The sequence below is a fragment of the Mustela lutreola genome, chromosome 3, assembly GCF_030435805.1.
Source record: "Mustela lutreola isolate mMusLut2 chromosome 3, mMusLut2.pri, whole genome shotgun sequence".
NCBI classification, from domain to species: Eukaryota; Metazoa; Chordata; class Mammalia; order Carnivora; family Mustelidae; genus Mustela; species Mustela lutreola.
The window spans coordinates 2,503,781-2,519,273 of NC_081292.1; the positions used below are offsets into that span (position 1 = coordinate 2,503,781).

A 15,493-nucleotide genomic window follows, 5' to 3' on the forward strand; every position below is an offset into this window, starting at 1 on the left:
CCGTTTTCCCCTCTTGCCCAGCGTGTGTGTCCTCTCGCACCCAGCACGGAGCCCGGCTTTGATGTGTGCTGGGAACCGTGAGACCCTTCCTTCTAATGAGCGAGTCCAACCCTTCCTTCCCACTTAGCCATGCCATAGGTGTGCGGCGATGGGCATGCGGCGTCTGCACTCTGCCCGGCATCCCACAGCTGCGTGCGTGCTGCCGCGGCTCTACTGCACTCCTCTTCTACGGGGCGTGTATTCTCGGATCCTTAATGTTTTTAATTAAAGAAGACGTGTTTCTGCAATAGTCCCTATGATCATGCTCCCGACCCATTTTAATGCCCTCGGCCCCTTGTTCTGTCATCTAAGCTCTCGCCGTGTATCCTCTGCGGGAGGCTTCTAGCCCTCTCCACGCCGGACCGGACCCGCCTCCGACAGACGGCTCTCGAGGGCTCCCGTGTGCTTGAAGGACAACTCGGCTGGGCATAAAAGGCTCGGTTCACACTTGCTTTTATTGAGTATTTTCAAGTGCTGCTCCGCGGTCGCCTTGCTTTGTTACTGGAACGTCTACCGATCGTGGTTTCTTTTTCCTTTATCGAGACATCTGCCTTCGCAAGAGGTCTTGCTTCTGGGACACCTTGCAGGGTGTCCGCCCACCTCTGGAACGGAACAGTTTTATTAAGAGGGGCCTCAGGGTTGACCATTCTGTGTTCATTCTCCCAGGGACCTGGTGGGTCCTTTGACTGTGTAGACCAGGCCTTTGGCTGTCGTTTCTGGAACGTTCTCTGGGTGAGGGCCTGAAACACGCGCTCCGTTCCCCTGACGAGCTCGCCCTTCCGAGCTGCCAGGCCACCCCGTCCTCCCTCTCCCGCGCCTCCGCTCCGATCCCTCTCACATCTTTCCTGCCGGCTTCCTGCTTTCCCTCGACGCCCCTCAGCTGACTTCTTATGGTCCCTCTTGGGCATCTTGCGTTTTTTCCACTTCGGAGGTAATTTCGTCCTCTCTTCCACCTTTTCCCAGAACTCGGCCAATCCTCTGTTCCTTTCTTTAGTGAGGTGTGGCGGCGGTGGTGGTGTTCTTTTCGGAGGTTATAACTCCAGGTGGCTGTTCCCGTGTCTGGGTGCTTGCTGGGGTCTCCGGGGTGCTGTCTGCACCGAGGCTGCTTCGGAGGGGAGCCCTCCCTTGTTGGTTGGGCGCCGGTTATTTTTTTCTATTTTTGATTTTTTCATTTCATTTCGTTTCATTTTGTTTTGTTTTGCTTTGCAATAACTCGGTGGATCTGTTACTCCGTTCCTGTTCCCATCACACTCCGGTGGAGGCTTCTGCAGGATTCCAAGCTCAACGGCGCCCTCTTCTGTTCGTCCAGCACAGTCTGGAGGATTTAGTGGACTCTCCGGGTGGCAGGTGAAAAGGTCATGCGTCCTCCAGTTGGGGGGTGGATTTTTGGAGGTTTTTGGTTCTTTTCTCTCTTGTAGGGTCTTCCGTTTTCCTCCTCCACATAGTCCCTGTCACCACCCGCTCTCCAAAGGCACCTGGTTCTTTTCCCCTATTTTTCTCCCCAGAGCCGTGCATCTTGGAGGTTGCCCTTCCCCCGGCACCAGCTCCGTCAGCCCCTTTCCCGTGGTCAGTGCCCTTTTCTTCTCTCGTTTTCCTCTGGTCGGCCTGGGATGGACTTTGCCTTCCTGGAGGTGAGTGGGTTCAATTCTGAGCCCTGCCTCTGGCTTCCCTCCCCCGTGTCCCGCAGTCTCCTCCCCCTCCTGGACCCCAGAGCCCCCGGCAGCAGCGGCGATGGGCACTTCTCTTGTTTGCCTACAGTGATGTTGAACTTCGGGTGTCCTCTGAGGTCACAGTCTCTGTGCGATTTTACTTTTCCCTCCCTCTTGCTCCGTGTGGTTTCTCAAGGTTACTTGAAGGGCAAGGAGCCTGGAGACCGCCTTGTCTTCAGCTGCCCCGGGGTCTGCGGTTCACCTGGGCCTGCACTGCAGTTTATACCTTCCTTCCCCGTCCCGAGAAGCACGTTTGTCGGATGGGAATGCACTTGACGCTGAGGGTCCTTAACCTGGGCTCATGTGGGCTTCTTGCCAGCCTGGGGACCACGTCAGAATCAAGTCTGTGCCCGGGGGGTTTCTTTGAGCCGCGCTATGGTGTGAATTCAGACCCAGATCGGATTTCGTGATTCGGACCCCGGGAGCAGCCCCTCCCTGCACCCAGCGCTCTGTCGGAGGCGGGCGGGCCTCCTGGCTGTTTCCTTCCGCAGACGGCCAGGTCGGTGGTTTTCATCCTCACACGGAACCAGTGGCTCTTGGGGCCTCACCTCTGTGATGGGGGTCGACGTCCACCTGGAATAATTTTTCCTTCTCAGAAGCGCCTGAAGCTTCTTAGAAAACATCGGAAGCATTCTTAGAAACAACGTGGCGAGCCCTAACGCTGTGAACAAAGCGGGGTGGTAGGTGCCTCGCCAGTCTTCTTGTGTCGTGTGGATCTTCCCCTCAACAGTGTGTGTTTACAATTCATTCCGATATGTTACCTGGGGCAGCAGTTCATTCATTTTTGTGGCCGTTTAGAGCCTCATGAAAGCCGATCGCCCTTTCTGCCACACACAGGGGTTGTCGCCAGTTTGGGTCTGTGACTAATGCACCCTCACGTGCTCCCAGGTGCCCCCATGCGCATCCGGGGGCGTGTTCCGTCCCCACCGGGGGCGCGTTCAGGACGCAAACGCCCTGGAGTTCTGCATGGACCCAACGTTAACGGACCCATCAGATCGTTCTCCAAAGGGCTTGCGTCGCCTCACACTCCTGCCGGGATGTTTTTGAGAGACCTCGGTCCACGTTGATTCCACACGTAGTCCCGACTTTCTAACCACTCGTTAAAATGTCACCCGCCTGACGCACAAATCGATCGTGAGGTTCGTTCGCACGTTTCCAACGAAATCACGGTGCTGAGCGGTTGGTTGGCCGTTGGAGTACCGTCTTCGGTGATCTGTGCGTCGAGGACCCAACACATCCTTCTACCGGGACGTCCCTCCTCCTCTTACCCACTCCCAGGAACTTCTGGGCACAAGCCTCTCCCGACTGCGTGGAAAGCCTCTCCTGGAAGGCACTCTGCAGCTTGTCTTTTCACTCCCTGAATCTGCCTCTCGATGAAACGGAGCGCAGGTCCGGTCCTTCCCGCGCAGGATCCTACAGAAGTTCTGCTGACTGATTGCCTTCCGAACTCGGGTCCTGGCCGCCCGGTAAGTGAAACAGGTGCGCACGTGAGGCCGGGCTCCTGTTCTGTGTAGTGGCCGGCATCCTTCAGTGACAAGCCCGGCCTGTGCCCGAAGCTCGGGAGGCTCCGTGCCTGCCAGCGAAGCGCCCGTGGGAGGGGGTCTGCATCTCAGCTCAGCCCCGCTCCACTCGCCTGTCCCCCTGCTGACACCCAAGGTCCTAATTCTTGTAGCATCACTCGGGCTCTCAGCACCTGATACAGAACGGCCCCCTGCTCCTTCCTCGACACCTGCCCAGCGGCTCTCGGTCCTGCGCATCTAGCATTTCTACGTGGACTTACACTTGGCTTGCCAAGTTGTCTTTCTTTTTCTCCCGTGTTTCTCATTTACCCTTTGGGGGTGACTTTGCTGGGTCAGCCCCCAGCTGCCCACCACCGGCATAGGTACGACCCACGGCGTGTCACGCTGGCTCCTTTCAGTAATGGAATCCGCGCCGGCGAGACGGCCTCTTGCACGAGCGCTGGGATCTCGGTCGTGCCCTCCAGCTGGGGACAGGGCTGAGCGCCGCCGGTCCCAGACCCCGCGCCCCCTCCACCCACGCTCACCCCCCTCCATTTCTTTTTCATTTTACTGTCCCTAAACACATTCCTAAAAGTATGTTCTCAAAGTTTTTGCCATTGTGCTGCGGGGGCCGGTGTCCCCGGTCGTCCTCGGAAAGGCGCTTCCTCCCGGTGCTAACCCAGACCTTGAGGGGCAGGCTGTCCGTCAGGACATAAACCCAGCAGCACCCACTTTTCTTTCCTTAGTAAGATGTCAAGTGTCTCTTCCCAGCCCTTCTATTTTGAATTAATAGGCTTTCTTTTTCGGAGCAGTTGTGGTTCATAGAAGAATCAGCAGAATGCCGCGTCCCGCCGCTGCCCCCCTGCTAGCATCCGCTGCTGTCCCCCCGATGGCACCCGGCGCAGGCCGCTGGGTTGGCTCCCGCTGGGGGACCATTCTGAGGCGTCGTCATCAACGAGAGCCCGCGGCGAGGTGGGGCTCGGCCTGGCGCCGACCGTCCATCCCGCGGGCTCGGACGGGGCGCAGTCCGTGCACCGCTCACCTGTCCTCCAGAGCAGCGCCACTGCCCGAAATCCCTCCCGCCCTCCCGACCACTCACAGCCGCCGATCGTCTACCTGCCTCCACGCTTTCGCCTTTTCCAGAATGTCGCAGATGTGGAGCCGTACAGTACGGGGCCTTTCCCTCCGGCTTCTAATCCTCGGCAATACGCGTTTCGGGTTCCTCCGTGTCCTACCCAGGCTGCCCTCCCAGCTCCCGGCTGCCCCGGGTCCGCCTCCTGCCGGTCCCTCCTGCCTCCGGTCTCTCAGGACAGGGCTCGGGCCCCAGAGCTCCCCTCACTTACACTCATCTCCCCGTGGCCGCCTCCATTCCCGCGGCTCTAAGTATCCCCTATACAGACGCCTGCCCCCCCCCCCGAGTGTTCTCCCCCGCCAGACGGCAGCACGTGAATGTCGGGCAGGCGTTCCGTACCGGACACACCTGGGCCACGCCGCTGGCTGTCCCCGTAACACTGTCCTCTTGGGGGCTTCCCCACGCCGATGCCATCCGCCCGGCTTCTCAAACCAGAGCTCTCGGGCCACCTGGACTGTCCCTTCCACACCCAGACCTACGCGCAGGGAGCCCTACGGCTCCAGCGGCCCCGCCCCACAGCCCGTCAGGCCATCACAGGCTCACACGGAGTCCCAGCAACCAGAGGGAGGCTTCAGAGATAAGTCGGGCCGCGTCTCTCCGCTGCTACAGACGGTCCCGTGGCCCCGTGTCATTCAAAGTCAAGGCGAAAACTTTACCGTGGCCGACACGGTTGTGGCCTGGCCCCACAGCCTCGCTGTCCTCCTCGGCCAGCCGCACTCTCTCCACTGCATCCCCGGCCCCTCCTGCCGGCCCCGAGCACACCAGCATCGGCTCTGTGTCGGGGCCGGAAGGCTCTCCCCACCCCAGAGTGGCGCGGCTCCCTGCTTACCGCCTCAGGTCTTTGCTCATGTCCCTTCTGGGTAAAGGCTTCCCAGCCGTCCCACAAAAAACCTGACCGCAGCCCAGATGCACCCTCCTGCCGTTCCCCCCCCCAACGCCCCCCTTCACTGACCCCCCCTTCCCCTCCCCCGCTTTACACACTTAGTCCCACACCCTTGTTCGAGCCGTAGGGGTCACTCCCACACAGACAAGGACTTGGCCGGTCCTGTCACTGCTCTGTTCCCAAGCGGGCTGCCCACACGGGACAGGGCTCAGCACCCACATGCCAGCAGAGCAAAGGAGAAGCCGGGGCCCCTGGTCGCCCTCGCTGCTGGAGAAGCATGTCCCCTAGGCTTCTCAACGCAGGCTTCGCCCCCGGAGACCTGCCCACTGTCTCACAGCCAGGGCGGCACAGCAGGGACTCGGGCCCGGGTCCTTCCGACAGCAGAGGCCCCACTCTACAGTTGCAGAGCAGCTGTGCACCCCCGGCCCAGGGTCTGTCCTAAACCTGGGGTGGGGCTTCTCCAGGCGCCAGCTGTGGCTTCCCAGTCCCCACCCCCCGCTTCTCCAGCCCCTTCCACCCAGCACCCGGCCCCAAAGACCACCACCTAGCACAGAAAACAGAGGGCCATCAGGAGCCCCAAAGCCCCTGCCTCCCCGGGACTCACAGGCCATGTCCACGCACAAAGTGGAAAGGCCACAGGACTGGGCAGGCCTGGCCTCCAGCCCCAGCTCCCCGGTCACAAGGCAGGGTCCGATCAGTCCTCAGTTTCCCCATCTGCAAAATGAGCACAAGGACACTGTAAAGCTCTGTGCACATGGTGATGGCCCCACTTGGCCTGGGGTGGACCCAGGAGCTGGACCCCAGCAAAGCCAGGCTAGGAGGAGGCAGCCGGGCAGGCCTCCAGGTACACGAGCTGAAGGCTGAGCAGGGCAGGCCTGGTGGGGAGGCTCTCAGCGCGGGCAGCAATGGCAGACGTGGAGGCCCAGAGGCAGGAGAGGACAGAGGGCAGTGGCCAGCTGCGGGGGTGCTGTCCACGCCTAGCAGCCACCGAGGGTGACCAGGAGTCTAGAGCTGAGGTACAGGGAGCCTGGAGGACAGACCCCAGAAGCGGGGGGACCCAGGTGCCTGGACCAGGGCAACTGGCCTGCCATCTCCCGCCTGTCCCATGGGCCACACACACATCTGTCCCTGCTGCCCATTCTCTCCTCCAGTGCCCCCCCCAGGGGCCCTCCACGCCCAGGGGAATCCAGCCCAGCCTCCTCCCTTGGCTCCTGAGGCCCTGGAGGTCTGCTGGGGCAGCTGAGCGCGAGCAGGGCCGTCCTCATGACCCCCTTTGCCTGCAGCCACGCCTTCCGCTTGTGGAGGGCCCTGGGGGCCGAGCAGCCCATGAGCCACCTGGTCCTGGCCATGCTACTGGACTGGCTGCGGGAGCGGCCACTGCCCGCCGGGGCCAGAAACGGCAGCCCCCAGCCCAAGGACCAGCCCTGGCTGCGCTCGCTGGCTGTGAGTGTGCGACCTCGCTTTCCCCCGGGCTGACACACCCCCAGCCCAAAAGCCCCCGAGCAGCAGCCAGAGCCCTCCAGAGCCCCTCCCCACCCGGAGCCCCCCAGACACGCTGCCGCCCGAGCACAGGTGCGTGATGGCCGAACGTGGAAGCAGAGGGCACCCCCACCCGTCTCCAAGCCTGGCCCTCGGCCTTCCCCTGAACACCCCCAGCCCCACACTGACGCAGGCCCCTCCTGCCCGAAACCACACAGCAGCATGGGCTCAGCAGGGCGGCCGCCTCCGTGTCCCACCACACCCCCAGCCCGGGCCTGCGCTTGTCATGACCGCCCAGTGCTGCCCCCACCCCAAGAACATTCTGGCCTGCGTGCTCCGATGGGCGCAGGAAGCCTCGGGGCTGCTGCCTGGTAGCTCTGCCTTCGGGGGCCATCTGTCCCCCGCTGTCCCTTGTCACAGACCTCTGTGCTGCTGTCCCACAGGGAGCACACCACTCGGCCTTGCCACCAGGGTTCCGGAGCATGGCCTGGACACGGACGGATGGCAGACAGAGCGGGCGGGTGGGGGTGGCTGGCGACCCAGGGCATGCTGGGAGGGAGGGCCCAGGATGATCTGTGGGTCCGGGAAGGGAGCCGAGAGGGCCAAGGTCCCCGGAGGGACATCTCAGAGATACAGCCCTGGTCCTGGAGGCTGGGACAGGACGGGGAGGCCGGCCAGACACTCTCCTGCCCCGACAGGCCATGAGCACCCTGCACGAGCTGCAGTTCACCCGGGAGTTCCAGAAGGCAGTGCGAGAGGCCCACCCCGAGCTGCTGCTGGCCCTCCTCACCCAGCTGCACTACGTCTTGGAGCTGAACCTGCCAGAGGGGCCCCGGCCAGACCAAGAGGCCCCGGAGACAGCCCCACCCAGCCCGCAGAGGTAAGGACAGACGCAGGCTCCCGCGGCAGGCACAGGGGCCGAGACAGGTACAAGCCTCCTGGGGCCGACAGCGCCGCAGCACCAGGTGGCCGACAGCTGCATGCACCTGCGGTCTCGGCTCTGAGGCCTCAAGTCCAAGCACAAGGTGCGGCGGGGCCACGCTCCCTCTGAAGCCTTAGGGGAGGACACGCCTGGCCGCCGCCTCTGCTGGTGCTCCGACTTGCAGACGGCGCCTCCCCCTCTGCCCCCTCCCCACCTGCCATTCTCCCCTGCGTGTTTCGGTTCCGGTTTCCCTTTCACGTAAGGACACGGGTCACTGGCTTAGGGCCACCCTCCTGGTTGCATCCTAACTCGACTCCAGCTGCAAAGATCCTGTTTCCAAATAAGGTCACATTCACAGGTACAGACGGGGTTTAGGACGTGGACAGAGCTTTTGAGGGACACACGATTCAACCCCTGAACGCCCTCGTGGCCAGTGCAGCCATCAGCACAGAGGGACCCAGGGCAGGTGTAGGGCCTGTTTCCACACTCCCGGAGGGGCGCCTGGCGGCAGAAACACCTGCCGGCCTGTGCGGACTTCACGGGACAGCGCTTGCCGTTCTCCCGGAACGTGGTCCTGGCAGGAATTCTGCGAGACGATGCTGCCTCCCCGTTGCACACGTAAGGAGACCAAGGCTCAGAGAAGGTCAGAGCCTTTCCCCGAGACACACAGCACGCCCATGAGCTGTGAAGCTAGAGTGTGTGGAACGGCAGGGCGGCCCTCGGGCCACTGCGGAGTCCCACCTGGGTCCCCTTGTGCATGGCTCTGACCCTGGTGCCTTTTTGCTCTGATGGGACCCCTGCGGCCTCTGCCCCGCCCCCGCCCGTGCAGCGCGGACGAGACCCCGGAGGAGGCTGCACTCGGCCACCGTTCCGGCCGGCCGCCTTGTCCCCCCTCCGCGCCAGGTAACATTGTTAGAAATCCAACAAGCTAGGCTTTAAAACCACGGGGCCGACTCCTTTCATGTGTTTGTATTATGCTGTGCTTCACGAAATTTGTCAGTTATAACAGCTCTCCCCAAGGCGCGTCCCGGGGAAAAAAAACGTCACTTTCTCATATTGCTTCTGAATTTGAATGTGCGTAAATTTCCTTTTTTATTCAGCTCAACCATGCAAAAGGCATGAATCTTCCTTAATAAGCTAATAAAACGTTCTCCTCCCAGAACGTCCGTAGGAGGGCTGGAAGGGAGCCGCACTGAGCCATGTCCGTCCATCTGCTCCCCGCCAGCCCTGCTGCCCACATGGGCCCAGCCTCCCAGTCACCCGCCCTGGCCTCCCTCCACCCCAGGCTCACTCGCCTGCCCTCCACGCTGCAGCCCAGATCCCGTTCACGATATGTCTGTGGCCCCAGGCCTCCCTGCCCCTCCCCACAGAGATCGAAAGAGCCAGATCCTTCCCGTGGCCCAGAGGCCTCTCCCGCTCTAGCTCCCTGTTGCCCCCACGACCTACCTTCCTGCCACACAGCCCTCACGCGTACTTTCTGCTCCAGCCTCGGAGGTTTCCTGTTTCTTAAACCCAGCGTGCTCCTGCCTCAGGGCCTTTGCACTTCCTGTTCCCTCTTCCTGGAACGCTCTTCCCCTGGACAGCCTCACCTCCTGACTCTCTCCGAACCTTCTCTAACGGGTGGTGCTACTCCCACTCGGCTGTTCCCTTCCCAAGGCCAGCACTGCCGAACAGTGGTTGCCTGCACCCTGCGGAATGGAAACTCCCAGGGAGCACAGGTGTCCGTCTGTCTGTCTCACTGGGTTCCCATAGACAGCACAGGTGTCCGTCTGTCTCACTGGGCTACCTTGGGAATCTTTTGCTCCAGCAGGCGGAACGGACATGCTCAAGCAGTACACACCCTCTCCCTCCCCTACCTCAGCCGCCAGGCCTCTCTCTGAATGAGTCCTGTCCAGGGGGGAGGGATGGTCCCAGCAACTGAGGGACAGACTCTCACCCCAGGCAGAGTCCGTTGGTTCTGACGGGCCTGTCTTCGATCACATGCTCATCTCTGTGCGACCACCTGGGCGCAGGATGGCGTGGGGCTCTCATTGCCCAGCCTGGGCTCCCATACCGCCCCCAGAGCAGGGACAGGACCTGGGCCCCACCTGGCCCAGAGGGAAACTGCAGAGGCCCGAAGGAAGGGCAGGCCAGCCGGCAGCAAGGACAGCAGAGGCTCGGGGGTGGTGGCGAGGTTGGCGGCCGCTCCCCAGGACTCAGAAGGCACCGTCGTGCGGGTGGATCCCTGCCGTCTAGGCTCTGGTGCCTGACGGCTATGGCACCATCTAGGGGTCAAGACCAAGGAAGGGATCTGGGCCCCCACTGCTGAGAGTCCTCCTGTCTTGTGGGTGCCCTTGGCCATGTGGGGAGGGCCCTCTCTGGACGCTGGGTGGCGGCCCAGTGAGCCTTGAGGCAGGCTCAGACCACTCTTAGGGCTCCGAGGTCCCCAGCATCCTGCAGAGCTGGGCTGGCCTCTGGGACCAGCCAGTGGGGGTTGGGCACAACACGCCCCCCCACCCCCCAGCGGGGCTGTGAAAGCTTGGCCAGCCTTGCCTGGGTGACCCTCCCCTTCCTTTGCATCTTTGACGACCAGAGCCCCTTTCTCTAGAGACAGTAACTGCTTCAGTCTGCTCTCAGCCAGGTCCTCCCCCAGGCAATGTCCATCCTGCCCCACAAAGGGGGCATTCCTTTAGTTTCTGACTAGTTTCTTCATTAACTGACTCTCTAATTCTCAACGGAGCACCTGATTTCTCTTTAATTCTCATGGAGTGTCCGATTTCTCCTTATTTCAGACACTTTTTTGGACAGCTTAGAAGTACAACCAACATATTTTCCTTTTGGCCCTGGCTGCCAGGAAGCTCATATTTAAAGTTAATTTTCAGTACCTCCCTAGAATGACTCATACTTCCTTTTTGCTTCTCATCTCCTAATTCCTTGTCTTCTTAAACTTAAAGCTTTAAAAATAAACCTAAAGCTTTATTTTTAAAGATTTTTTTAATTTAAAACACTATTCACAGTCCTGGATTCGGACACTTGACAAGGAACCAACAAGCAATTAGTAATGATACGCTGTCCGGGCCTGGATCTGAGATCTAAGACCTCGTCCCAACCTGCTCCATGAGCACTCTGTCTGGTTTGGGGGGGGGGGGGGTCTCTGCCCACACGCTGTGAGGGTCAGGAGACTTGGTGGACTGGGCAGCCTCTGTTCTGGACCCACCTTGATGAGTTACCCTGGACAAGCAGCCAATACTCCAGGCCTCGGTGAAGGCAAAAGTTTCTATTGCATGACTCCAGCCCCAGGATCTTGTCCTTTTGCCCAGTGGGGACCCTGGACTCTGCGGGGAGGTGTGTCTCCCCAGTGAGGTGAGCAAGGACTCCTGAGCAGGAAGGGGCCGACGTGGCACCCTGTCCCAGCCTCTGACCTCTCCCCCTTGGTCCCTGGTCTCAGCCATGCTCCACGCTCCCTGTACCTCTTGGAGGAAAGGAAAAGTAGGACTGACGGACAGCCATCCTTGTCAGCTGTGGAGGGCTGCTGTGCCCTCAGGTCAGCACTCAGCGCCGCAGCGCCCCAGCCTGCACTGATCACCAGAGATGGGTCCCTTTGCCTGGGCGCTCACAGCCCCGTGGAAATGCAGACGGGGGTCAGGGGATGGCCCGGTGATAGACGGACAGATGACACACCCCTGAGAGTCACCACCTCCACAAAGGATGACCCGGAGCACCCTCTGCCCCCGCCGTGTGGTCCCTGAGGACCAAACATCCTAGCTGAGCCCCGACTGATGGTTGAAGTCCGGGGGAGCGGAGGGCAGGGAGCCTTTGGGGGTAAGACACGAGGGAGGGAACAGAAAGGAGGCCTCGGAGTCCGTCTCTACACCAGAACAGTGGGGAGCCACGGAGGGCTCTGTGCAGAGGGAGTGGCAGGGGCTGATCAGCACTGGGGATGGGCGGCCAGAGGGGGCCGTGGACACTCCTGAGAGTGCATCTGGACTCCAGGCTGGGCCTCTTGTCTGCACGGCATTGCTGGGGACAGCCGTGGCCGGTCCTCAGGGCGTCGGCAGGTCAGACGGACGATGCCCAGTTTGCCCTGCTCGGCGCCCACCTAGGCTTCGCGCACCTGCACCCTTCCTACTCCCCTCAGCTCGTCCCCACACGCAGTCAGGGTGGCAGGTGCGGGCGACGCAGGAGACCCTCACACGTGGAATGACGGTGGGGGTGTAAAATGGCGCAGCCGCTGCGGAAAACAGGGGGGCCGTTCCTCGAAACGTCTAACAGAGAATCACTGTGCGCAGTGAGCAGCAGGAGGAGGCGGCGGGGGAGAGGAGGGCGGCCCGGCCGTCCCTGGGGCAGGCGTCGCTGGGAGAGGCTGGGGAGGGCAGCCCTGGAACCCGCACACCCAGGCTCGCGCTCAAGGGCCTCCGTGGACAGCTGGTCTGGGGGCTGCGTGGATTTCGGGCCGCACGTGTGTCTGGGCATCGCCAGGCGTCCTGGTTGCTGGGGCAAGGCGACCCTGCACGCGGATGGTCTGGGCGCCCACGTCCCAGGAGCTTCCAAGGGTCAACACAGAAGGGACAGCGCGCTACTGCGCCCTGATGTCCCCTTCTCCCGAAACTGTGGTCACTCTAGCTGAGGCCTGTGCCCTGGAAAATGCTGCTTCTCAGGGGCCTCTCTCAGGGTGACATTTGGGGTTGATGCCGCCAGGGACCCTGATGCCGTGGAACTCCGTCCCTTGACCCTATGTGTAGCTCAGAATCATGCCTGGTCCCAGCTGATGGCCTCATCCTGGGACCCGACTCACACATACCTGGCGACTCGACCCGTCACGGGAAGCTGGGCAGATGTGACCCAGCACAGGGTGACCGGGAAGGGGGAACAGGCCACTGACGGGGCCGCCCTGCTATCCCGGGGCCTGTGTTCTGGGGTCCTGTCCTTGCGTCCTGCCTGCAGAGCCGGGGGCAGCCCTGGGCCCGTGACCAGAACATCACGCCGGCTTGGAGCCAAGCACCGAGCTGCCCTGGCAGGGCCGTGTGGCCAGGGCAGGGCCCTCGTGCCTCTGGCAGCGACGAGCATGTGGTCAGGCCTCACTTTGTCTCTGGCATCCTTTCCTGGGTGCACACGTGCCTGGGACCAGTGGAGACTGTGTCCCCTGCGTGCTGTCCGGGAGGCAATGCACACTTCCCCGGGCTTCCGTGGTGCCAGACGCCCAGCCTCCTCTTTCCTCCCTGCAGCACCCTCTTCGGGTTCTCAGCCCCATATTTTTTTTTTTAATTTTATTTTATTTATTTGACAGAAACCACGGGTAGGCAGAGAGGCAGGCGGGTGGGGGGGGGTGGAACAGGCTCGCCACTGAGCAGAGATCCCGATGCAGGGCTCAATCCCAGGACCCTGAGATCATGATATGAGCCAAAGGCAGAGGCTTTAACCTACGGAGCCACCCAGGCGCCCCCTCAGCCCCACATTTAAACAGCACCATCCCCCCAGCCTCAGCCAGGACCCTCTCTACCCTGTGACACGGGACCCCCAGCCCTGTCCCCAGAGCTGCGGCCTCAGAAAGCCCTCCATGGACGCCACCGGGTGTCCCCTGAGATGCTCAGACACATCTCACACTGCCTGTGCCCCAGGCCGATCTCACAGCTTCCCACAGTGCCCCCCGCTCCTCAAGGGGTGCCCTCTGCTCTCCAGCCCCAGCCACTGACCTAGAGCCCAGGCCCGGAGGCTGAAGGGGCTCCTGCTGCCCCTCCCCCAGCACAGCCCCCACCCATGCCAGGCCTCCCCCCTGCCCCAGGAGGGGCTGGCCCAGTGACCGCGCCCCCGACCCCCTGCAGCATGTCCCTGGAAGCACTGAAAAGCCTGCTGTCCACCACGGGGCACTGGCAGGACTTCGCGCTCCTGGAGCTGCAGGGTGCCTGGAAGCTCTTCACCACCATCCACACCTACCCGCAGGGCGTGGGTCTCCTTGCCAGGTAGGAGTGGGGCCAGGCAGGGGCAGGGCCTGACCCAGGCCACCACCTGTCCCGGAAGCTGGGTGTACCGACCACGGTGGCCACCAGGGTGCACCCGTGAGCACAGCCCCAAACTCTCGCGTGCGCCCCGGCACTGGGAGCCTGCGGGGACAGGAGTCAGGCCACCAGGGGCCAGCCGCCCGGCCTCCCACACATCCAGCCCAGGCCTGGAAGCCAGTGGGCGGCCAGGAGGTACAGAGGGGGATCCCACACTCCCAGCAATGGGCACCCACTCAGACGCAGCCCCCGCTGGGCCCGGCTGTGGTGGCCGGTAGACTCCGGGCCGCACCCCCACACCCAGGCCCTGGCCCTGCCCTCCTCCCCTCGCCCCAGGGCCATGGTGCAGAACCGCTGCCAACAGATCAAGGCAGTGACCAGCCAGCTGCTGCCCAGCCTGCAGAGCAAGGAGGAACGGGAGAGGAAGGTGGCCATCGTCATCCTCACCGAGGTACGGCCTGGGCAGGGCGAGGGGAGCCCCTCAGACACAGGCTTTTCCTCCTGCTGCCTCCGTGCCCCCATCAGGACCTTGCCTGGACGGAGGCCCCTCCGGACGGCCCCTCCTACCCCGTCCATCCCCCTTCTGGCTCCAGGGCGGTCCACAGTCTGGAGCTCCTGGCTGGGTCCCCACTTCTCAGGCTCCCGTCAGCCTGTGGCCTGGGCGAACTGTCCCCACCTCTCTCTCTTCTCCCGGGCCCGACCCCTACAGAGCTGGTCCGTCGGGCAGACTGAGCTCAGGTCCGCCCCAGGGACAGGGAAGCCAAGAAAGCCCTGGTTAAAACAGGAGAGGCGCAGGGGTCCAGCAGGTGTTGCCCTGAGGCGAGGGCCACGGTGGGGCTCATGAGGTGGGGCTCAAAACGCCTGAAAGCCCCACGCCGCTCCCCACCCCACCCACCAGCAGGAACGTCTGAGCCACCCTCCACAGGGCTCCGTCCCCAGCTGCCCCATGGGCCCAGCCACAGCTGCACATGGGCCCTAGCCTTGCTGTGTGACATCAGGCAAGGCCCTTCTCCCTCTGGGCCTTGGTTTCCCCAGCTGTACTTGGAAAAGTTGAACCAGCATGGAGATGGGTTTCAAACCCGTGTTAACCGAGACACCCAGAGAGTGCTGGTAACCGTCCTCCGAAAACCCCTGCTGGTCCCTGGCCCTCGAGCCTGGCCCCCAGATGCAGATGGAGCTCCCTATGAGAACGTGGCAGGCCTGACCTGCCCGCCCTTGGGGACGACCCCAGTTCCTCTACAGCCCCACCATGCTGGAGGTGCTCCCCAGACAGGCTGCCCAGACCACGCTGGCCCGAAGCCTCAGGGACCCCAGCCCCGAGGTCCGCGTGTTGAGCCTGCAGGGCCTAGGAAACATCCTTTTCCACCCAGAGAAGGTAAGGGCCGGGGAGGGGGGTGTTGTCGCCGTCACACACCCGCCCCACCAGAGCAGCTGGTGCATGGAGTACAGACACGCCTACTGGGTTGGAATCCTGGCTCTGTCCCTTTCCGCAGTGTAGCTGGGAACACAGGACCCCCCCGCCCCGGGCCTCAGTGTCCTCATCTGTAGAATGGGCTTGGTGATGGCCTCTCGGCAGGGTTCTGGGAGGGGTAAAGTGTCTACTCCCCTGGGACGTGTCTCCTTCCATACCCAGCAGAGAGACGGTGCTATTGCAGACCTCCAGGGGCCAAGGAGGGGGGTCACCAGGAGTCACCCAAGCCTGGCCGCAGAGGGGAACTTCCCCTGAGAATCTCGGGGCCCAGCCCTCTCCTCTGCTGGTGGCCCAACCCGTCCTCACCCCAGCACTTTCCAGTCAGCACATTTCTTCAGGACCTGGGCCTGGGTCAGTGACCATCTCAGTGACATGGGAGTGGTC

At 62.4% G+C, this 15,493-nt stretch overlaps 1 protein-coding gene across 2 annotated transcripts in view; it reads left to right on the top strand.

Moving 5' to 3' along the window:
* Positions 1–15,493, top strand: part of LOC131827748 (maestro heat-like repeat family member 5) — a 66,850-nt gene that overhangs the window by 44,560 nt on the left and 6,797 nt on the right. For both annotated transcript variants that reach the window (XM_059168693.1, XM_059168694.1), the window contains exons 20-24: positions 6,546–6,705; positions 7,440–7,621; positions 13,465–13,602; positions 13,975–14,089; positions 14,870–15,013. In XM_059168693.1, the coding sequence (XP_059024676.1) occupies positions 6,546–6,705; positions 7,440–7,621; positions 13,465–13,602; positions 13,975–14,089; positions 14,870–15,013 (739 nt within the window). The remainder of the gene's footprint in view (positions 1–6,545; positions 6,706–7,439; positions 7,622–13,464; positions 13,603–13,974; positions 14,090–14,869; positions 15,014–15,493) is intronic.